General features: G+C 43.1%; 1 protein-coding gene across 11 annotated transcripts in view; it reads left to right on the plus strand.

Moving 5' to 3' along the window:
- Positions 1 to 24,392, plus strand: part of LOC134357820 (secernin-1-like) — a 62,755-nt gene continuing 38,363 nt past the window's right edge. For 2 of the 11 annotated variants that reach the window (XM_063069518.1, XM_063069513.1), the window contains exons 1-2: positions 1 to 209; positions 15,820 to 15,979. In XM_063069518.1, coding sequence (XP_062925588.1) covers positions 15,918 to 15,979 — 62 coding nt within the window. In that variant the 5' untranslated portion in view covers positions 1 to 209; positions 15,820 to 15,917. Of the gene's footprint in view, positions 210 to 231; positions 455 to 481; positions 503 to 1,581; positions 1,864 to 2,696; positions 2,721 to 15,819; positions 15,980 to 24,392 lie in introns of those variants that run through there. The other 9 variants (XM_063069511.1, XM_063069517.1, XM_063069522.1 and 6 more) reach the window with 9 other exon arrangements.

The following is a 24,392-nucleotide window of genomic DNA, read 5'->3' on the forward strand; positions in this document are numbered from 1 at the left end:
ACCTGCCCTGTGCCGCTGTCAGCCGGGTAGACAGAACGTGTGCGCTTTATAAACGAGGGTCCGTTGCTGTAGCTGAGGTGACCAGCACCATCCGCCGACACCTCCTCCCCACCCGCGCCTGCGGCGTCGGCACCGTCCGTTCACGTGACCGCGAGCCGGCCGCTAACTCTGCGCTGCGGAGACCGGGGAGCATCCGGAGACCGCTTCAGGTGAGGGGCAGCGGGTACAGCGGTCCCACCGACGCCGCCGCAGGGCTCGCTCCGGCAGCCGACACGGCTTTTGTGTGGGTGACCTGCTGGGCACGGCTGATTAATGGCTGGGCATTGTTGATGGGTTTGCTGGCTGCAGTGGCGAGAATTCTCCGGCTCCTCTTGGTTGGATTCTTCACGGAAGGGCGGTGAATCTATGGAATTCATTGCCACCAGCGGATATAGATGCCAAGTCATTAGCGAAGGTTGATAGTTTCTTGATTAGTAAAGGCGTCAAAGGTTATGCGGAGAAGGTAGGAGAATGGGGTTGAGAGGGATGATAAATCAGCTTTGATGGAATGGGAGAGTATACTCGAAGGGCCGAAGGGCCTAACACTGCTCTTGTGTCATGATCTTTCACTCAGCTCTGCCGCCTGTCCCCGTTATAAAACGCAGATGACTAGTGCGCTGCGCCGTATAACGTTCATTTCTTTATTGGTGTTGCTAGTCAAAGGCGCTTCTGAACTGAAACATTGCGGGAGATGGTCTGGAGAGTGCTGAATGTAAGCACTCACCCCAGTTCCAACAGACCCAATTTGCCCCACTGCCTCCTACAACATCCACCTCCTGTTGTGCTTGGTGGCCATTTCCCCTCCCCCCACACGCACACAGGTGCCCCACCCTTCTGTTAGCTGAATCCCGGGGCCATCTCTTGACCAGTGGTGCTTCATACTGCCAGTCCCAATACTTATTTTACCATCATTTCTTCCCTTTACGTCTCGCCTCTAATTCCGCCCCGTCTTAAAAATTTATTTTTTTTCTTTTTGGACTACTTATTTAATTTATATAGATTTATTATAGTTTTTAAAATATTTTATATTGCAATGCACTGCTGCCACAAACCAAATTTTACGAATTATTAAATCTGATTTTGATTCCAGTCTTCATACATTCGCATTCTTTCACAACATTTGCCTAGTATTTAAAATACCGTTATTCTCAGCTCTTACTCATTCTTTTCCTCCACCCCACCTCCCTCCATCCCTGTCACTGCTTTTTCATTCTCTACTGTGAACTGCTACCGTGGTGATGAAACCAGCTATAAACAGAAATCAGAGTCAGCTGCATCACACCAGACCCCAGAAAGGTGTTGGCAACAGGGGTGAGATGTATTATTTATGAAATGCATTACATTCAGTCGTTACTTCATACTGTCACCTGACAGCATGCGTGACTGCTGGTTGTCCGTTGTATCGACGATGAGAGTGAAATCTGTGCGGGACAGTTTTTGAAGTGGAAAATCCATTCCACCCTCTTGGCCTTGGAAGTCTGGGTCCAGAGGTGCTAGTAGTCGTTGCAGACTAGGGTCTTCCTTGTCTGCAATGGGTGGGCATGACTTTTGTGCCTTGTCACGCTCTTCACTCACCTGGAAGCATTGCAGGACCACCTTCTGGGCCATTGGATCTCACTGTTGTTCTCATCCACCCGGTCCACCAGAGCTGATTGCACATGCCAGGACTGACATGTCCCGATCGCACCAGGGTATGAGACCCACCGGCTACCTTCGCTTGGTTTAGCCAGCTTGTCGAATCGGTGAACGGGGTCTGGCCGCTGTCACTTGCAGACAGCTACTTGGAGCTATAGGTGAGAGCTGAGCATCCGGTGGGGACCAAAGGTGAGTGAGCTGCCCTGGAACTGTCACGAGGAGCCCCTTCACCAGAGGTGCTACTCCTCCCAGGATATCTGATACACGCCAAATGTTTAATACCATTTGATAACGTAACCCAAAAGTGTTTAATTCTGGGGAAAAAAAACATAAATGAAGCTTTACATTTTCCTGAATTAAAATGTTGAAAATGTAGCTGAGACCTGAAACCTAATCACGTTTTTGTGAATTATTTTCAAACTTTGTGGAACTTGCTGTGATAATTTCTGGAGACCTAACATCAGAGGGCCATTATAAAATTATAAAAACCAGGTTCAGGAGCAGTTGTTACCTTGCAACGATGAAGCTCCTGAACCAGTGTGAATAATGTCACTCATCTCAAAGATGAACTGACTCCTCACCGACAGACTCAAGGATGCGGCAACTCCTGTTCTCAATATTAGTTTTATTAAGTTCATGTTGAAGCTTGATGTTGTGCTATGAAGTGCTGCTTTTTTCCCCCAGTGGTCTTCTGGATCTGACTATTTAGGCTTGTAATGATTAAAAAGAGATAAAGATTGGCTTTAAGTGTCATATGTGCAAGTGTTGTTGGCACCAAATCGGTCAGGGTTGTGCTGGGCAACCCTCACTGTAAATAGATAACTGGACTCTGAGCTTTCAGATGCTTGTCTCAATAGCCCCCCCCCCCTGCAAGAACGGTTATGAAGATACAGGGACTTGCACAATGATATAACACTTTGTGTAATGTAACAATGATTATCAAAGATGTGTGATTATTGTACTGAAGAAGGGTCTTGGCCTGAATTGTCAACTGTTAATTCCTCTCCATAGATGCTGCACCACCTGTTGAGTTCCTCCAGCATTTTGTGAGTGTTGTTTTAGATTTCCAGAATCTGCAAAATTTCTTGTGCTTTTGATTATTGTAGATCAGTCTTTGGCAAATGTTGTTATAATCCTGCTGAGAGCAATTCATCTGTATACAAATAACATGACGGCAATATCAAAAGGCAGAGCTCTGTGCTCTAGTAATTCCTGTAACTTTGAGAAAGAATAGGTCATTTCTCATATATTGCACATAGTCATAGAAAAATACAGCACAGAATCAGCCCCTTCAGCCCATCTGGTCTGTGTCAAACCATTTTAAACTACCTAGTCCTGTTGACCTGCACTTGGACCACAGCATTCCACACCCCTACTATCCGTGTACCTATCCAATTTTTCTCTTAAACTTTTAAATTTGAGCTTGTATGTACTACCAGTGCTGTCAACTTGTTCCACTCTCTCATGACCCTTTGACTGAAGAGGTTTCCCCTCCCATTTCCCTTAAAATTTTCACCTTTCATCCTTAACACATGACCTCCAGTTGTAGTCCCATCCAACCTCAGTGGAAAAAGCCTGTTTGCATTTGCCTGTTTGCATTTACCCTATCTCATGATTTTGTACACCTTTATCTAATCTCTCAGTCTTCCGCATTCCAAGGAATGAAGTCCTAACCTATTAATTCTTTCCTTATAACTCGGGTCCTCCAGTCCCAGCAGCATCTTTGTGAATTTTCTCTGTACTTAATGGGTACGTGGATGAGAGGGGTATGGAGGGCTGAGGTCCATGTGCAGGTAGATGGGACTAGGTAGAAGACCAGGTCAGCATGGACCAGATGGGCCAAATGGCCACTTTCTGTGCTGTTGTGCCCCAGAACACTATAATTTCTGTGTCTGTTGTTTGATTCAGTTGATTTATTTTTCTCAAAATGCTAAAGGTCTAGTTTTTATGCTCTATACAGGTATATAAGACATTTAGGTAGGTTCATGAGAAAAATACAGAAGACTGTTTTCCCCGTTTTCAGGTACATTTATCATCATCTGGAAAATGATTTCAGTTTCAACATTTCAGAGAAATTTTGATAGGTATATGGACAAGAGGGGTTTGAAGGGCTATAGTCTGGGTGCGGGTCAATGGGGGTAGGCAATTTAAATGGTTTGGCACAGGCTAGACGGGCCAAAGGGTCTTTTTCTGTGCTGTACTTTTCTGTGTCTCTACGACACCGTCTCTGATTTCGTTTGTGTATTTAAGAAGCTGAGCTTTGAGGTGTCGTTGGGATTGGTATTGAAAACCTTTTGTTGTCACACCCTGTGTTTTATTTTTTTTAAGTGTACCATCTGCCATGCCTTTGATTAAATCTTGCTGGAACAGCAGTTTGCAATCATCTGAGCAACTGAATTTGCTTCATGCATTGCATCTTGAACCAAGTACCATACTGCTTGTTTGATCACTTGCCAAGCCAGTACCTTTTGCTTTCCCCTCTTTTTTGTTCTTTATAGTTTATGTTCTATTCTTCAAATATTTCATACTAAATAATAGCCTCTTCTAAAGATAGCTCCCTGTTGCTGAACTTCAGCAAAGTATTGATGAGCTATTCTCCCTTAGTATTCAAAGTAAATCTTTTATCAAAGTATTGTATGTATAGAGGTAGTGGTGTGATCACTCGAGTTGAGTATGATGTCCTCCTAAAGGGTTGTCTTTTGGTGGGTCTTCCGGTGGCTGTAGAGGCCAATCCAGAATCCACGTATCTGGAATGTTGGGGTGTATTCCCTTAATGGAGAGTGCCTGTGTATGACTTTGGGGATGCTGATGCACGTGCAGCCACCGCATGGACCTTGACGGATCGGGGCCACGGGCCAGCGGCAAGGAATGCAAGATGACCAGGGACCATTCCTTGCTGCAGCCTTCTTCTGCCTTCACCACCGTTGTGGTGTGTCATCATCTTCTGCTAGTTCATGGTTGAGGTCATGGTAGGATCATTGATCGTTGGTACCTCCTACTTGACCTTACCACCATGGGTGACTCTACTAGGCGCTGAGTACCAGGTAGTTAAATTCCCAACGGGATTGCTCTCGGGATCTCAGGAATTCACAGGCCTCTTCACCAAGACACGGTGACGATCTTCAGAGAAGAAAGTACGTGTATGTCACCATAGAGAACCTTGAGATTCATTTTCTTGCTGGTGTAGCCCCCCCCCCCCCCCAGCCACCCTCAGGGTCGCTCGGCTCGCTGTTGTCTAGGGAAACAGCCCTCAGCCGGGCCAAACTGGGTAATTAGTTTGTGTGGATGATGTGTGATGTACCCCACCCCGCCCATGTAACAGACAATACACCAGATACGATTAAATGATTTACAGTTTATAGATATTACTGGAACTATATAATTAATAGAGAATAAAATATAAAGGGAAAATAAAAGGCGTCAATCTCTTGGTACACAAACGGTTGGAGCTCGGGACCCTCCTTTTTCACCCTGCGACCCCTTGGACCACCTCGACCGGACGCCTGGGACCAACAACGGTGGTCGACCAGACACACCACATGAGTCCGTTTCCGTCTCCCCTCCTCGCCGAACGCCCCGCTCGGGGTCCGACCCCATTAGCGGACTCACAGCACCTGGTCCATTCTCTGTCTCTCTCTCTCTCCCCCACCTTCTGCCCCAAAACCCTGCGCATACAGTATCTTCAGATACACCAAAAACATAACAACTATCCCAATTGGTTCATTTGTCCTCCTATCAATAGATGATACAAAACAAACTGCTAGCGGGAAGGACTTTCTCAGCGTTTAACATAACAAAGATGCATTCCTAAGTATAACACAACAAAGAAGCCATTTTAGTTAGCCTACACAGTAACATAAAAGACGAAACCCTCTTACACTGGCATTTATAGGAAAATAAGGAAATTCAACAGAATTTATGAAAACATATACATAAACAGAGACTGACAAAGAATTAATTTGCAAAAGAAGGAAAATTGTGCAAATGAAAAAACAAGTAATACTGAGAATGTGAGTTATAGAATCTTTGAAAGTGAGTCTATAGGTTGTTGGATCAGTTCAGTGTTTAGGTGAGTGAAGTTATTCACGCTGGTTTGGGAGTTTGATGGTGTAGAGTAATAACTGTTCCTGAACCTGGTGGTGTGGGACCTAGTAATACGAATATTCTTTCAGAGGGTATTTCTAAAAAAAATTGTTTATTTCTTCCATTTAGATCAATAGTTGTTGTGCTGTAGCTGCGATTTAATTTTAGAAGTGATTTCAGATACCTTAATTTGAAAATTTAAATTTCATCAGTCCTTCAGTGCATTGAATAAATTAAATGACAGTGATACAATTTGAATTTTATTGTCAATTTCACCTCTGGCTGGTGATGATGCTGCTGAAAGCAGTTAATAAAGATTAAAGACTTATTTGTCACATACATCAAAACATGCAGGGAAATGCATCACTTGCATCATATGAAATCAGCAAGAATTGCGCTTGGCTGCTCACAAATTTCACCGCTCTTCCAACATAGTACGCCACAACTTACTAACCCTAACCCTAACCATAAGGAAATTGCATCCCCTAGGTCAGGGGTTCCCAAACCTTTTTATGCCATGGACCAATACTATTAAGCAAGGGGTACATAGACCCCAGGTTGGGACCCCCGATCTAGACGAAACCCATATGGTCACGGGGAGAACATATCAACTCCTTACAAACAGTGGCAGGAATCAAACCTCTATCAGTGATCACTGGTGTTGTTAAGCCATTGTGGTAATCACTATGTTACCGTGCCACCCGCAAATAAAGGAGATTTGAGCAGTTTTGCAAGTTGGAATGTGTGTGTAATTAACAGTTGCAGGGTAATGCTGAAAAAAATGTATTATTATATGGGATAAATTTATAGAATATGATCCGATATACATTATGAAGATAACTGTGTTGGAGCCTGGAATTGTATTTTTGAATTGAGCTACAGTATGTTACTTTAGAAGTATGGTGGGTAATATTCAGTAGGTAGGTGTTCACTGGATTGGGTAAATCTAAAACTGCATTCATACTCAAGAATAGAATAGAACTTACTGTCATTGCTCGAGACAATGAGGTTGTGGTGCTACTCCAGTCTGTGCAAAACAGATATTTATTATGCATGTGATAGGGCTTAATTTTTTAAAAATCCCTAATTTACATGCAGCAAATGACTTTGATAGTCCGTAACACATATAGGCCATTGATAAGCTGGGATGTAGCACAACAGCTCTCTGGAGGAAGCTGTTCTTGGACCATAAGACATAGGAGTAGACTTAGGCCATTTGGCCCATTGAGTCTGCGCTACCATTCTATCATGGCTGATCCCTTTTTTTCCCAACCTCCTCAGCCCCACTTACTGGCCTTCTCCCCGTAACCTTTGGTAATGTGGCCACTCAAGAACCTATTGGTCTCTGCCTTAAGTACTCCCAATGACCTGGCCTCCACAGCTGCCTGTGGTAACAAATCCTACAAATTCACCACCCTCTGGCTAAAGAAATTTCTCTGCATCTCTGTTTTAAATGGATGCTCCTCTATCCTGAGGCTGCGCCCTCTTATCCTAGACTCCCTACCAGGGGAAGCACCCTTTCCACATCTACTCTGTCTAGACCTTTCAACATTTGAAAGGCTTCAATGAGTTTCCCCTCTCTTTCTAAATTCCAGTGAGTATAGACCCAGAGCTATCAAATGTTCCTCATATGGCAACCTTTTCATTCCCAGAATCATCCTTATGAGCCTGCTCTGAAACCTCTCCAATGCCAGCACATCTCTTCTTTGATAAGGAACCCAAAATTATTCACAACACTCAAGGACAGGTTTCACCGGTGTCTTATAAAGCCTCAGCATCACATCCCTCCGCTTATATTCTAGACCTCTTGCAATGAATGCTAACATTGCATTTGCCTTCCTCACTAATGACTCTGCATGCAAGATAACCTTTAGAGTATTCTGCACAAGGACTCCCAAGTCCCTTTGCATCTCAGATTTTTGGATTTTCTCTTTGTTTAGAAAAGAGTCTATACATTTATTCCTTCTACCAAAGTGCATGATGATGCATTTTCCAACATTGTATTTCATTTGCCACTACCTGCCCTCCACCAATCTCCATATCGTCTGCAAACTTGGCAATAAAGCCATCTATTCCATCATCTAACACACATCAAAGTTGCTGGTGAACGCAGCAGGCCAGGCAGCATCTCTAGGAAGAGGCGCAGTCGATGTTTCAGGCCGAGACCCTTCGTCAGGACTAACTGAAGGAAGAGTGAGTAAGGGATTTGAAAGCTGGAGGGGGAGGGGGAGATGCAAAATGATAGGAGAAGACAGGAGGGGGAGGGATAGAGCCAAGAGCTGGACAGGTGATAGGCAGAAGGGGATACGAGAGGATCATGGGACAGGAGGTCCGGGAAGAAAGACGGGGGGGGGGTGACCCAGAGGATGGGCAAGAGGTATATTCAGAGGGACAGAGGGAGAAAAAGGAGAGTGAGAGAAAGAATGTGTGCATAAAAAAGAGTAACAGATGGGGTACGAGGGGGAGGTGGGGCCTAGCGGAAGTTAGAGAAGTCAATGTTCATGCCATCAGGTTGGAGGCTACCCATACGGAATATAAGGTGTTGTTCCTCCAACCCGAGTGTGGCTTCATCTTTACAGTAGAGGAGGCCGTGGATAGACATGTCAGAATGGGAATGGGATGTGGAATTAAAATGTGTGGCCACTGGGAGATCCTGCTTTCTCTGGCGGACAGAGCGTAGATGTTCAGCAAAGCAGTCTCCCAGTCTGCGTCGGGTCTCACCAATATATAAAAGGCCACATCGGGAGCACCGGATGCAGTATATCACCCCAGTCGACTCACAGGTGAAGTGATGCCTCACCTGGAAGGACTGTTTGGGGCCCTGAATGGTGGTAAGGGAGGAAGTGTAAGGGCATGTGTAGCACTTGTTCCGCTTACACGGATAAGTGCCAGGAGGGAGATCAGTGGGGAGGGATGGGGGGGACGAATGGACAAGGGAGTTGTGTAGGGAGCGGTCCCTGCGGAATGCAGAGAGAGGGGGGTAGGGAAAGATGTGCTTAGTGGTGGGATCCCGTTGGAGGTGGCGGAAGTTACGGAGAATAATATGTTGGACCCGGAGGCTGGTGGGGTGATAGGTGAGGACCAGGGGAACCCTATTCCTAGTGGGGTGGTGGGAGGATGGAGTGAGAGCAGATGTACGTGAAATGGGGGAGATGCGTTTAAGAGCAGAGTTGATAGTGGAGGAAGGGAAGCCCCTTTCTTTAAAAAATGAAGACATCTCCCTCGTCCTAGAATGAAAAGCCTCATCCTGAGAGCAGATGCGGCAGAGACGGAGGAATTGCGAGAAGGGGATGGCGTTTTTGCAAGAGACAGGGTGAGAAGAGGAATAGTCCAGATAGCTGTGAGAGTCAATAGGCTTATAGTAGACATCAGTGGATAAGCTGTCTCCAGAGACAGAGGCAGAAAGATCTAGAAAGGGGAGGGAGGTGTCGGAAATGGACCAGGTAAACTTGAGGGCAGGGTGAAAGTTGGAGGCAAAGTTAATAAAGTCAATGAGTTCTGCATGCGTGCAGGAAGCAGCGCCAATGCAGTCGTCGATGTAGCGAAGGAAAAGTGGGGGACAGATACCAGAATAGGCACGGAACATAGATTGTTCCACAAACCCAACAAAAAGGCAGGCATAGCTAGGACTCCATCCTCCCACCACCCCACTAGGAATAGGGTTCCCCTGGTCCTCACCTACCACCCCACCAGCCTCCGGGTCCAACATATTATTCTCCGTAACTTCCGCCACCTCCAACGGGATCCCACCACTAAGCACATCTTTCCCTCCCCCCCTCTCTCTGCATTCCGCAGGGACCGCTCCCTACACAACTCCCTTGTCCATTCGTCCCCCCCATCCCTCCCCACTGATCTCCCTCCTGGCACTTATCCGTGTAAGCGGAACAAGTGCTACACATGCCCTTACACTTCCTCCCTTACCACCATTCAGGGCCCCAAACAGTCCTTCCAGGTGAGGCATCACTTCACCTGTGAGTCGACTGGGGTGATATACTGCGTCCGGTGCTCCCGATGTGGCCTTTTATATATTGGTGAGACCCGACGCAGACTGGGAGACCGCTTTGCTGAACATCTACGCTCTGTCCGCCAGAGAAAGCAGGATCTCCCAGTGGCCACACATTTTAATTCCACATCCCATTCCCATTCTGACATGTCTATCCACGGCCTCCTCTACTGTAAAGATGAAGCCACACTCAGGTTGGAGGAACAACACCTTATATTCCGTATGGGTAGCCTCCAACCTGATGGCATGAACATTGACTTCTCTAACTTCCGCTAGGCCCCACCTCCCCCTCGTACCCCATCTGTTACTCTTTTTTATGCACACATTCTTTCTCTCACTCTCCTTTTTCTCCCTCTGTCCCTCTGAATATACCTCTTGCCCATCCTCTGGGTCACCCCCCCCCTGTCTTTCTTCCCGGACCTCCTGTCCCATGATCCTCTCGTATCCCCTTCTGCCTATCACCTGTCCAGCTCTTGGCTCCATCCCTCTCCCTCCTGTCTTCTCCTATCATTTTGCATCTCCCCCTCCCCCTCCAGCTTTCAAATCCCTTACTCACTCTTCCTTCAGTTAGACCTGATGAAGGGTCTCGGCCTGAAACGTCGACTGCACCTCTTCCTAGAGACGCTGCCTGGCCTGCTGCGTTCACCAGCAACTTTGATGTGTGTTGCTTGAATTTCCAGCATCTGCAGAATTCCTGTTATTCCATCATCTAAATCATTGATATACACCATAAAAAGAAACAGTCCCAACACTGACCCCTGCGGAACACCACTAGTCACTAGCAGCCAATCAGAAAGGTACTGCATCTGTTTATTCTCACTCGCTGCCTTCTACCAATCAGCCAATGCTCTAATCATGCTAGTAACTTTCCTGTAGTACCATGAGCTTTAACTTGGTAAGCAGCCTCATGTGTGGCCCTTGTCAAATGCCTTCTGAAAATCCAAATATGCAACATCCGTCATATCCCCTTCATCTATCCTACTTGTGAGCTCCTCAATGAATTCAAACAGGTTGGTCAGGCAAAATTTTCCGTTAAGGATTCATGCTGACTTTGTCCTATCTTGTCCTGTGTCACCAAGTACTCCATAACCTCATCCTTAACAATTGACTCCAACACCTTCCCAACCACTGAGGTCAGGCTAACTGGTCTATAATTTTTTTTCTGCTGCCTCCCTCCTTTCTTTAAGAGTGATGTGACATTTGCAATTTTCCAGTCCTCCAGAACCATGCCAGGGTCCAATGATTCTTGGAAGATCATTACTAACGCCGCTACATCTTTACTGCTACCTCTTTCAGAACCTTAGTGTGCAGTTCATCTGGTCTGGGTGACTTATGCACCTTTAAGTCTTTCAGCATTTTGAGAACCTTCTCCCTTATAATAGTAACTGCATTCACTTTGCTTCTCTCACTGGCACACTGCTAGTGTCTTCCACAGTGAATACTGATGCAAAATACTCATTTAATTCATCTGCCATCTCCTTGTCCCCCCTTATTATTTCTCCAACCTCATTTTCTAGCATTCTATATCCACTCTCATCTATCTTATTTTTTACGTACTTGAAAAAGCTTTTTCTATCCACCTTGATTTTGTTTGCTAACTTGCTTTCATATTTCATCTTTTCCCTCCTAATGATTCTTTTATTGACTTCTATAGGTTTCTAAAAGCTTCCCAATCCTCTATCTTCCCACTAATTTTTGCTTTGCTTTCTGCCTTCTCTTTTGTTTTTACATTAGCTTTGACCTCCCTTGTCAGCCACTGTTATACTATTTGTCATTTGAATATTTCTTTATTTTTGGAATACATCTATCCTGCACCTTCTTCATTTTCCCCAGAAACTCAAGCCATTCCTGCCATGCTGCCAGCATCTCCTTCCAATTTACTTTGGCCAACTCCATTGTCATAACACTGTAGTTTCCGTACGACACTGAAATACTGTTATGTTAGACTTTACGTTCTCTCTATCAGATTTTAAGTTGAACGCAATCATCTTGTGATCACTGTCTCCTAAAGTTCCTCTACCTTAAGCACCCTGATCACCTCAGGTTCGTTACATAACACCCAATCCAGCATAGCTAATGCCCTAGTAGGTTCACGTCAAACTGCTCTAAAAAGCTAACTTGTAGGCATTCAACAAGCTCACTCTCTTGGGATGCATTACCAACTTTATTTTCCCAATCTACCTGCGTGTTGAAATCTCCCATGACTATCATAATATTGCCCTTTTGACATGCCTTTTCTATTTCCCATTGTAATCTGTAGTCCACATCCCAGCTACTGTTTGGAGGCATGTTTATAGCTTCCATCAGGATCTTTTTACTCTTGCAGTTTCTTTTAAAAAAAAAACCAAAAGGATTCAACAGCTTCTGATCCTATGTCACATTTGTTCTAAAAGGCCATCTCAAAGACTGTTTTTCAGCCTTAATGTCTTGATTAAGATGTTTCTGTATCTCCTACTAGGTGTCAGGAAATTGAACAGACAGTATCTGGGATGGGTCTTTAATGATGTTTCAAGAGTTGTAAATTGTCTCCAGGTCCAGTAGTTGAGTCCAATGATCTGCTGATATGTCCTAAGAATTACATGTTTCAGAATTGTGTAATTATCATTGTCTCATATGACATGAAATTTGCTCGTTTGTTGGTCTTGTTATGGTGGGCAGTTTCACAAAAATTCTCTTCAAATTAAAAATTCTCTTCATTCAGAGGATGGTGTGAGTGTGGAATGAGCTGCCGTTGGTAGTGGTAGATGTGAATTCAGTTGTGACATTCATGAGAAGTTTGAATAAATACGTAGATGAGGGGTTTGGAAGAATACAGTCCAATTGGAGATAGATGGGACTAGGTGGATGATCATGTCAAAACAGAGTAGATGGACCGAAGGGACTGTTTCTGTGCTGTAGTGCTCTATGACTCTATGATTTCCCTGTTAGTACTGAAGTTTCAGTCAGTTGCATTTTTCTCAGTCCTGTATTCCAAAGAGAGGAAAGAGTCCAATAATTCATCTAATTCAATATACACAATGTGCTGGAGGAGCTCAGCAGGTCAGGCAGCATTGATGGATGGGAATAAACAGTCGATGTTTTGGTCCAAGACATTGACTGTTTATTCCCATCCATAGCCGCTACCTGACCTGCTGAGCTCCTCCAGCACATTGTGTTCATTGGTCTAGGTTTCCACCATCTGCAGTATCTCTTGTAAGCATCATCTAATATCCAGATTCTCAATTATCTGGTTCATCAGATGTTGATTCTTGCATGCCAAGGTCCCAGTTCCTACACTGCTAACACTCCAGGGCCTTGTTTCCCCAATCCTTTTTTAACTTACAGATGTCCTGGTTCCTGCTTTGCTCTAATTTATTCGGTTCACTGAAAAATATTATTGTTTATTCTGTAACATCTTCAATATGAATTAGAAGTGTTTTGGGTGTATTAACTTTAAATAGTCCTGTAAATCTTCCATTCCAGCACTACCAAGCCCCATGTCAGAATAGCAGAGATTTGCTGCATTAGGAAATGACAGATGGAACTAGAAATAAACTACTGTAAGATTTTATCCTTTTGGGGTTAATTTCCAGTTTTACTTGAAAATTATCACCTTTGGTAGATCTTATTCCCAGAAATTCTGTGATAGTAGCTGCTACTAATACTTTTTTCAGTATTAGTTACAACTAGTATCACTGAATTTCTGTGAATAACAAAACTGATAATCTTTTTCTCAGAATTGCAAAGAGGAAATGGCATGGTAAGAATCCAATAACCCATTATCTAGTTGTTCAAATTCTTAATTATTCAGCACCTGACTCATCAGATGTTGATTCTTGCGTTCCCTCTAGCACACCAATGTCTCAATTACTGTATTAGTTACAGCTAGTATCACAGAATTTCTGGGAATAAGAGGGATCTTGGGGTCTCTTAGAGTTACGGCACAAGTTGATTGGGTTGTTAGGTTGTATGGAGTGTTGGCCTTCATTAGTTGAGGGACTGAGTTCAAAAACTTGCGAGATAATGTTGTAACTCTATAAACCTCTAGTTAGACCACACTTAAGACTATTTTGTCAAGTTCTAAGAAGAATGTGGAAGCTTTAGAGAGGGTTCAGAGATTTATCGCCATGTTGCCTGGATAAGAGAGCATGTCTTATGAGGATAGGATGCGTAAACTAGGACTTTTCTCTTTGGATCAAAGGAGGATGAAAAGTGATCTGATGACAAGAGGCATGGATAGAATGGGAAGCCAGAGACTTTTTCCAAGGGTGGAATTGACTAATAGAAAGGGGCATAGCTTTATAATGTGTGGAATAAAGTATGGGAGGATGTCAGGGGTGTTTTTTTTTATACATCAATATTGGTGAGTGCATGGAACACGCTGTCAGGGCTAGTGGTGGAGGCAGATACATTAAGAACATTTAAGACACTCAGATATGCTCATGGATAAAGAAAAATGGAGGGCTATGTGGGAGGGAAGGTTAAATTGATCTTGATCTTGCGGTAGGTTTAAAGGACAGCACAACATCATGGGCCTGTACTGTGCTGTACTGTTCTATGTTTTTTTCACATTATTCATACAAAAAAGAAACAACAATGCAAATTCTTCTCGAGAGTAATTTTGAATTGATATTCCTTAAGAATCAGAAATAATCTCAAAATTGTATTTTTGCGGCATTGCCAGCTAACTGCATATATGTTTTATGAATTCTTTCACTCAGTTTGTCACAGTGAAATATATTGGAATAATTTTAATAGGTTTGGCCTAAGCCATTAAGTATTTGGTCTCACGATGCCTTTTTATTAATAGTTGTATAATAAAATTGAAGTCGAATCTATGGATTTCATCTGATCTATGGATTTCTGCATGTCTTGTATTTGGATACCAGCCAATATTCTTGAAATAAAAGGAGCTTACTTGTAAATAATCTATTCTTGTAGATATAGTTTGTAATATTTGATCACATTTGAATGAATTTTCTATGCCGGAATCTAAAACTAGAATTAGAATGTTATATTACATGTGCTGAAAAATGTGTAAATGATGTATGTCAATCAGATACTTAATTACTGCTCTTTTTCTTTGATGTTAAATCACAATGGGGAAATACAGTATTAGAATGCTCAGCCCATTTAGGAAAGGATTTCTGATCGGTTATGAGTTATTTTTGTGAAGAATTTTTGGATTCTCTAAACCGTCCTTTAGAGTTTAATTTGACGACATTTTATATCCTCTTGATTTAGGAGCATAAAATGTTCCCTACCTTTTTTGTCTCTTTATTTTAAAAGTAACAAAGGTAAATTTCCCACTGGCCAGACATTTTAATTCCTATCCTCATTCCTATTCCCATTCCAACAGATCTGCCCATGGCCACCTCTTTTGCCACTCTCTGGATGGAGGGGCAACACATCATATTGGGTCCAGATAGCCTCCAACTTGATGGAATGAACATCAATTTCTCTTTCCAGTATTCTTCCCTCCCACTTCCTTCTATTCCCCACTCTGGCTTCCTACCTCTTACCCATATATCACATCCCCCCCCCCCCCGGTGCCCCGCCTTTTTTTTTCCATTCTCCCGTGGTCTACTCTCCTCTCCTATCAGATTCCTTCTTCTCTATCCCTTTACCATTTCCAACCAGCCTGGTCTCACCTGTCACCTTCTAGTTGGTCCTCCCCTCCCCATCTTTCTATTCTGGCATCTTCCCCCTTTCTTCCAAGTCCTGAAGAAAGGTCTCAGCCCAAAATGTTGACTGTTTATTCATTTCCGTAGATGCTGCCTGACCTGCTGAGCTGCTCCAGAATTTTGTGTGTGTTGCTCTAGGTTTCTAGCATCTGCAGAATTTCTTGTTTTAGTAGAGGTGAATTTGTACCACTAATCATCTTAGCAGTATGATTGCTTTGGAAATACTATTGCCACCCTTGGGTGATGCTATTGCCCTCGCTTTGACTATGTCAGCTTTCAATTTGAGTAGAAACAAAACTAACGGTGGCAAGGGCAAGTCAAAATTGCAGCAGATGCTGCTTGCTCTGTGTTTGGTTACCATGAATTTACTAGTGATCATTTTCCTCTGAACTTTAGGATGTCTGTGGCTCCTTCAAGCTCCTGCTTTGCAGCTCTGCCTCCTGCCACTGAGGCGGCACATACACTATTTGGAAAAAATTCGGCAAGGCCTGGCCATGAAGTTCAAGAAGTTATTTATTTCCCTGCTGCTTCCCACGAACCAGGATCTAAGGTTCAGGTAAGAAGCTGTTATGTAGTTTATTCCGTAGTTTTTTATTTTAATATACCCTTCTCCTCAAATATTGAGATTTTTTATGCTGTACTCCTTGATTGAATTTTATTTGTACACTGAATAAATACTAATATAAATTGGCTATAGTTTAAGATAATTGTAGGGATCAGCTAAGAGCATCATCATCATGTGCTGTGTCATATTTTGTGGGCTATCATGGTCTCTGACTAGAATTGTTCTTGGCAAATTTTTCTTCAGAAGTGGTTTGCCATGGACACCTTCTGGGCTGTGTTTTTACAAGACGGGTGAGCCCAGGCATTATCAATACTCTTCAGAGATTGTCTGCTTGGCGTCAGTGGTCACATAACCAGGACTTGCGATATGCATCAGCTTCTCATACGACCATCCACCACCTGATCCCATGGTTTCACGTTGGGAGATTAAGCAGGTGCTCACTTTGCCCAAGAGTGACCTGCATGCTTGAGGAGAGAAGGAGAACCTTCCACCTCCTTTGGTAGAGCCATATCTCTACCCCATCACGGTACAGCTAAGAGCATTGTCCTGAAAAATATTTTTCTTAAGCTTATTTAAATTAAATAACAACTTTTAAAATATAAAGCCCTCCTCACCGTTGAGCACATCCACAAGAAAGCAGCACCATCATCGATACACCCACCATCCTGTCTATGCTGTCTTCTTGCTGGTGCCATCAGAAAGGAGGTGCAGGAGCCTTGGGCCCCACACCACCAGGTTCAGGAGCCGTTATTACCCCTCAACCATCAGGCTCCTGGCAGCGTGGATAATTTCATTCAAACTGATCATTGATCACAACCTATGGTTGGTCTCTCTTTCAAGAACTTTACAACTTGTGTTCTCAGTTTTATGCATTTATTATTACTTGTTTCCTTTTGTATTTGCACAAATTTTCAGTCTTTGTTTATATATTTCATTGATTTTATTGTACTTTATTCTACTGTGAAAGTCTGCAAGCAAATGAATCTCAGGGTGGTATTTGGTGACATTTATGTACTTTGATAATAAATTTACTTTGAACTTTGTCCTGAATAATATTTTGCTTCAGCCTATTACTCTCCAAATCAATTGATTAAATGGCATTTTTAAACCTTCATCTGGTTGTCCCGGAGTAGTTTTGGACTTGTATGATAGTCAGAGTTCAAAGTACGCACGAGGAAACAGTATTCATCATCAAGGGCACCCACTATCCAGGCCGTGCTCTCTTGCTGCTGATATCAGGAAGGAGATGTGCTGGTATTGTTAGGTGCTGGATTTAGAGCACTGAGCGGAATGTGATTGGATTCTGTCCACAAAGATCTCTCCCGGAGGACATTACTCATCTATTGAAAAGCAAAAAGAAATATAACAAAAGGAAGGTGATCATGCCCGTTCCATAAAATGTTAAATCTCCTTTCTCTGCTCATTCCTAAGATCTATATTTGATTATCACTACTTACAAGTTGTTGTAAATGGATTTGTGCTTAAATATTGTAGTTTGTAATTACAGTGGTCTGTGGTTAATTGGGCCATTGGTTAATTGAGGCAGCCAATTTGGGGCAACTGTTAAAGGTCAGAAACTAATTGAGAAAATAGCTGGGATTCCCTTAATTTATTTGGGACATTGTGTTTTATGCTGCTTAATTGGGACATGAGACTTTTGCAGAACAGTTTCTAACTAGCGCCAGTTGTGTGCACTTGTGTGGCCGTTAGACACTACCCTGTGCTTAGAGTGAACAGTTTTTATATTGCATCAGTTGTGTGTATTTGTGTTCAAAAAGTAGTGATTTTTGTCACTGGTAGTTGGTGATAAATAAGCAGTGAGATGATTCAGAACTGTTTTGCTCACCGTGGTTTCAAGCATTCAGGCTTGGCGATGCCAGAAATGGCCATTAGACATTACGCAGCAAACAGCTTTTAAATAGTGTCCATTGCATGTGTTTGTGTTATGTTATTCTTTTTGGCGATGGAGGTTCAAAAAGCAGTGATTTCCATCATTTTTATTTTGACTTTATGCAGGAAGGCAATCCTTTTCCTGCACCAGGTGTCTGTGCTAATATTGTTCATTTATAGTTAATTAGAAGAACACGGCAGCGTACACTGGATGAATTCCTCTGTCTATAGCTACCAGGAACTAATGCACAGTCTTAGAATACTGTAGTAGTATCAGTAGTGTTCTAATTTGTTCTGTATTTCACTTGATACATAATTTATTAATTTGTTACTTGGTTAAGTGGTAGTTTGTCTTTGTTATGCCTTTTAACTATTTCCATAAAACTTTGGCTAATTGGGGCTGCTGTCTAATTGGGTTAAAATGTGCTGGTCCCAATGAATCCCCATTAACTGGTATCAACTGCATTTAAATATCAAGAGTGGTCATTGATAGATTTTGAAATCTGTGTATAATTCTGACTTAATTTCTTGATTTGTAAATGAGGAGATTCTGAGGTGAGCAATGACTTTTAAAGCATAGGCTTTTTTTTAATGCTGACAAAGGGACTCAGCCTGAAACATCAACTGTTCGTTCACTTCCATGGATGCTCTCTGACCTGTTGAATGCCTCCACCATTTTGTGTATTTTACTCTGGGTTTCCAGCATCATCAACACAAGAAATTCCGATAACCTCTTTTATATGTTTTAAAGTGTTTTTTATTAAAGCAGGAAGCCTCATTATTTGAAGAATGGTGGGAATAAGCTCCTTCAGAGAAACTGGTCACTGGGGAATGTGGGGAGCTCTCACTTTCCAATTAGTTCTTTGAACAGCTGCTCATTATATTGATAAACCTTTCTGATGGTAACTGCATTTTTAAAGAAAGGAGAGACCAGTTATGTTTGAAGGCACAAAGGAATTGTTAGCATCTGTGTACATCACAGGCCAGTAATGATCTCCTGCACCTTTGGCAAACACTTAGCGCCTAAGTGTTGTCCCACAAGATTTGTTCTCCATTGCTAATAATCTTATTTTCCTTTGAGGATAATTTTTGTTCTGGATGCTGCATTGCTTTCTTCCAAAGGAAGATCCTTATTCTAGGAATACCCATCCATGCGTGAGACATCTGCTAAGAATAATTTTGAAGAGATTGTTTGCTTGCTTGGTGACTCTGCTGACATAGACCTGTTTAGAGGAAAGGCTTGAAAATATCGTCTCCCTGCTAAAATAAATGTATTTATTGTAATACACACAAAATGTGAGAGGAACTCAGCAACATTTATGGAAATGAATAAACAGTCGACGTTTTGGGCCGAGACCCTTCATCAGGAAGCAGAACTGGTTATTCATTTTTTGAATTTTATTATATTGAGAAGTGGCATCAGCATTGGACTTCAGGACGAAAGGTCCTGATTTCGAATCCAGCCGGCTCCCCTGCATGGTTTCCATCCGTGCTGGGTTACGAGCTGGTGATCTGTTTGGAAACTCACCCGGCAGAAGGCAATGGCAAACCACTGCCTCGTAACTTGCCTCGTACGCGATTCCCCACTACGTCAGAGAGGCGTGGAAGGAAATCGTCTGCTAAATGGAGAAACTCTGGATGCGACGAACCTTTCCTTATTGAGATACGGAGCGGAATAGGCGCTTCTGGCCCATCGAGGCACACCACCCAGCAATCCTCCTATTTAATCCTAGCCTAATCACGGGGCAATTTACAACTACCAATGAACCTACTAACCAGTATGTCTTTTGACTTCGGGAGGAAATGGAGCACCCAGAGAAGACCCACGGGGTCATGGGGAGTATGTACAAACTCTCTCCAGGCAGTGGTGGGCCAGAGATGCTGCCAGACTTGCCGAGTTCCTCCAGCATTTTGTGCACGTTGCTTTGGATTTCCAGCAGATGCAGACTTTCTTGTGTTTATAATATATTTATTGTATCTATTATATATTTTATCTTATTGGGCTTTTTTTGTGCTGCTTTAAGCTTGTGTACTGGAAATGGCATTAAGCAATCTTAAATGACTGAAAGGCGAAATGGAAATATGGGCATCCAGTCAGTAGGTGGGTGAGCGCATGCCTGGGTGTGAGAGCTTTGGGAGGTGCAGAGGAAAGGTAGAAATGCAGTCAGATGTTATCATGGCATTAGGTAGTCTTGACAATGCTATATGCTGTATGTGTGGTCTAAAGGCAGGTATGTCACCAAGAATGTGAACAGGTTCGGTTTGCGAGTTCACGAGGATGAAGCATACTAGGTGTGTAGGCTAAAGTCATGTAGTTATACAGTATGAAAACAGACCCTTCGGCCCACCTGATCTATACTGACAAACATACCCCATTTAAGCCAGTCCTATTTGACAGCCCAGAGCCCTGAGACTAAGCCTTTCTGATGCATGTGCCTGTTCAACTGTCTTCGTTCCTGCCTCAACCACTTACTCTGGCAGTTCATCCCACATCGATACCACCATTTGTGTAACAAAATAATGTAGTCCCTTAAGTCCTTATTAAATCTTTCCCCTCTCACCTTAAACCTGCACCCTCCAGTTCTTCAATCCCTGACCCTGGGAGAAAAAGAATGAGTGCATTCACCCTGCATGTGCCCCTCATGACTTTGCACACCTCTTCAAGATCAACTGTATGTCCTCTGTACTCAAAGAGTGACTGACACAGTAGTGTAGTGGCTTAGTCAGGGTCGACCGTGGGTGTTGTGTCCTAGCTGTACACAAGCCAGGGCAGTACGATATGTAGAGCAAACTGTTGCCAATGCGGCAGGCTCCCCTCCTTCACGCAGCTGATGAACCCAAAGGAACAGCAGCGTCTGATACAGTTCGGAACCAGCAGCATCGCAGGAGTTGCCAGCACGCATTGAACTTAACAAGGGACTGCCTTAGGGGCTCCAGCTCTGGAGTTTTCTTTGGGGTTTACTCTTGAAGCCTTCCTCACGAGTGGGTACAGCAGCAAAGCAATGGAGGTCTGAGATTAGAGTTTTCCTTTTCCAAGAAGAGTTGCCAACCACAGCTGGTGAGCCCTGAAGTGACTGGTTTTAAGGTGCCAGTAACCCGCCTTTGCTCTTTCTCCTGTCAGTAGAAATGGTTGTGCTAGTTTTAGTAGCTAAGCCACACGTGAAGGCCAGGAGCCGGACATGATTGTCAGAAGCTATTTGAAATACATACCATTGGGGGCACCTAATAGCTAGTGGAAACTAATAAGGTCAATTGTAAATATTCAATATAAATGATCAGATAAGGCAGGGCAAAGGCATGTGCATAGAGTTGAATTGCAAATCAGCAGTTATCTTGGGCCTCAGTGTGCTGACAGCAGCTGGCATTGTAATGGTACCATGCTGCTTCAAATCTATCCAATTTTTAGATCTATCCACTTCTATTTTTTTTATTTAGAGATACAGTGTGGCCAGGCCCTTCCGGCCCTATGAGCTGTGCTGCCCAGAAACCCACTATTTAACCCTAATCACAGGACAATTTACAGTGACCTACTAACCGATATGTCTTTGGACTGTGTGAGGAATGCGGAGCACTCGGGGGAAACCCATGCGGTTCACACGGAGAACGTACAAACTCTTACAGACGGCACTGGAATTGATCTCCGAACTCTAAGCAGAGGCATGTGCATGGAGTTGAATTGCCGGTCAGCACAATAGAATGTAGAACAGTACAGCACAGGAAGGGGCCATTCAGCCCACAATATTGTGCCGATCCAATTAAATGAGCATCCTAACTAATCCCCTCTACCTACACAATGCCCATATCCTTTTATTTTCCTCACATTCATGTGACTATCTGAATGTATATTAAAAGTCTATAATGTATCCATTTCTACCACCACCCCAGGCAATTCATTCCAGACACCCTCCACTCTCTGTGTGTTAAATAAATAAACAAACAAACAAACAACAATTTGAGTCTCACATCTCCTTTGAACTATCCCCTTTCACCTTAAATACATGCCCTCTGGTATTAGACATTCCAACCCTGGGAAAAAGATACTGTCTACTTTATGCATAATCTTATAAACCTCTATCAGACCTTCCCTCAGTCTCCGCTGATCCAGAGAAAACAGCCCAAGTTTGTCTGACTACTTATTTAGCGCATGCTCCCAACCTGATTATCTTGGGTTTCCATGTACAATTGAACCCTGATTGCTGGTGCTGTAATGGCATCATGCTAACGGCTACACATACTGTGCTGCCCAAATCCATCCAACGTTTAAATGTCTTTTACATTAGGGCACATCAGATAGCTCAGCAGTGTAGCTGTTAGTGTAATGCTATTGCCAGTGCCATTGACCCTGGTTCAATTTCTACCGCTATCTGTGAGGTGTTTGTATGTTCTCCTCGTGACTCTGTGGCATTCCTTAAGGTGTTCCAGTGTCCTCCCACATTCCAGAGACTTACCTGTTGGTAAGTTAATTGGCCACATGGGTTTATTTGGGCAGCACAGGTTCATTGGGCTGGAAAGGCCTGTTACCATTCTGTATCTCTAAATAAAATCTAGAACATACAACTGAAGTAGATTCCCATTAAAATCAATGATTTTCGTTCCAGTAATTGATTTATAAGTTTATAAAAATCTTGGCCTCTCCATTCTCCCTTTTAAGAATATTCATTCAGAAGAATTGGGTTTCCATATAACCATATAACAATTACAGCACGGAAACAGGCCATCTCGGCCCTTCTAGTCCGTGCTGAACTCTTACTCTCACCTAGCCCCACCGACCTGCACTCAGCCCATAACCCTCCATTCCTTTCCTGTCCATATAGCTGTCCAATTTAACTTTAAATGACAACATTGAACCCGCCTCAACCACTTCTGCTAGAAGCTCGTTCCACACAGCTGCCACTCTCTGAGTAAAGAGGGTCCCCCTCATGTTACCCGTAAACTTTTGCCCTTTAACTCTCAACTCATGTCCTCTTGTTTGAATCTCCCCACTATCAATGGAAAAAGCCTATCCATGTCAACTCTATCTATCCCCCTCATAATTTTAAGTACCTCTATCAAGTCCCCCCTCAACCTTCTACGTTCCAAAGAATAAAGACCCAACTTGTTCAACCTTTCTCTGTAACTTAGGTGATGAAACCCAGGTAACATTCTAGTAAATCTCTGTACTCTCTCTATTTTGTTGACATCTTCCCTATAATTCGGTGACCAAAACTGTATACAATACTCCAAATTTGGCCTCACCAATGCCTTGTACAATTTCAACAGTACATCCCAACTCCTATACTCAATGCTCTGATTTATAAAGGCGAGCATTCCAATCCTGTGACGAACTTGATCTGACCTAAAACCTGAATGGAGATTTACTCTTTGAATCCACCCCAACGTAGTGCAGTGCTATTTCAGTTGTGGGTATTCCGGAGTTCAGAGCTCAATTCTAACACAGCCTGTAAGGAGTTCTCCCTTTGAACTGTGTAGATTTCCTCCAGGTGTTGCGGTTTCCTCCTACAGTGCAAAGAATGTAGGCTAATTGGTCATTGTAAATTGTCCCATGGTTAGGTTAGGGTTAAATTGGTGGGTCTTTGAATGGTGCGGCTCATTGGACTGGAAGGAGCTCTGTCTCTAAATAATTAAATGTGATGCTGGGGGTGCTCCCTGTGGCTGGACTTACACTCCTGTGACAAATGTGGTGGCAGATGTGTTGACATCTGTCATGCAGCAAGTTCTGGATGTGCATTATATTCTCAGGCAGGCACTTCACTGTGAGCGACTGCTTGCTGTGATTGCCTTCAGATCTCCTGACCTCAGTTGGCTCGAATCACCCACTGTACATTTCATGAAATAAAAATGGGTTTAGACATAAAATATAAAGCTGATCCTCTAGCTGAGCTGAAAAATACAGCCTGAGGTAAGAAGATTTAAAATAAGCTCTTCAAAAAAGATCAAGGGTCGCAGACAGTAAAAGCTTTTTTTTAAAGCTTGTAACATACTCCATTCATAATTCACAGCCATGTGCAACCTGAGCTGCTGGTAAAGCCCAAAGGAAGTGATGAGGAAAGGCTCCTACGTGCCTTTCACACGGCTGAGGAGCGGTAACCCTCCGATGAAAACTGAATCCAAGTTGTAACTGGATTGTTTAATGCCTGTGGGAGTTTTGTACAGTCAAATGTTGATAGTGACGGCCTTGTGTTCATACCAGAATGAACACTATCCTTCTTAATTGTAGCATATGGATATTGATTTATTCTGCATCTGTTACTGTTTTACCTTGTACTATGTCAATGTTCTGTATAATGAATTGATCTGTATGAACAGTATGCAAGACGAGCTATTGACTGTACCTCAGTAATGTGACAATAATAAACCCGTTCCAATACTGTCCCCAGTGCACAGGTTACTGGTCCACAGCAGGCTGCTCAAGGATTGTGCAAAGTGATGTGATGGTGAGATATTCGTGTATGCATCAGCCAAAAGTTGTGTTATTTGGACTAAGTCAAACCAAGCAACTTCTGCTAAGTTATTT

Source organism: Mobula hypostoma, chromosome 17 (genome assembly GCF_963921235.1).
Source record: "Mobula hypostoma chromosome 17, sMobHyp1.1, whole genome shotgun sequence".
NCBI classification, from domain to species: Eukaryota; Metazoa; Chordata; class Chondrichthyes; order Myliobatiformes; family Myliobatidae; genus Mobula; species Mobula hypostoma.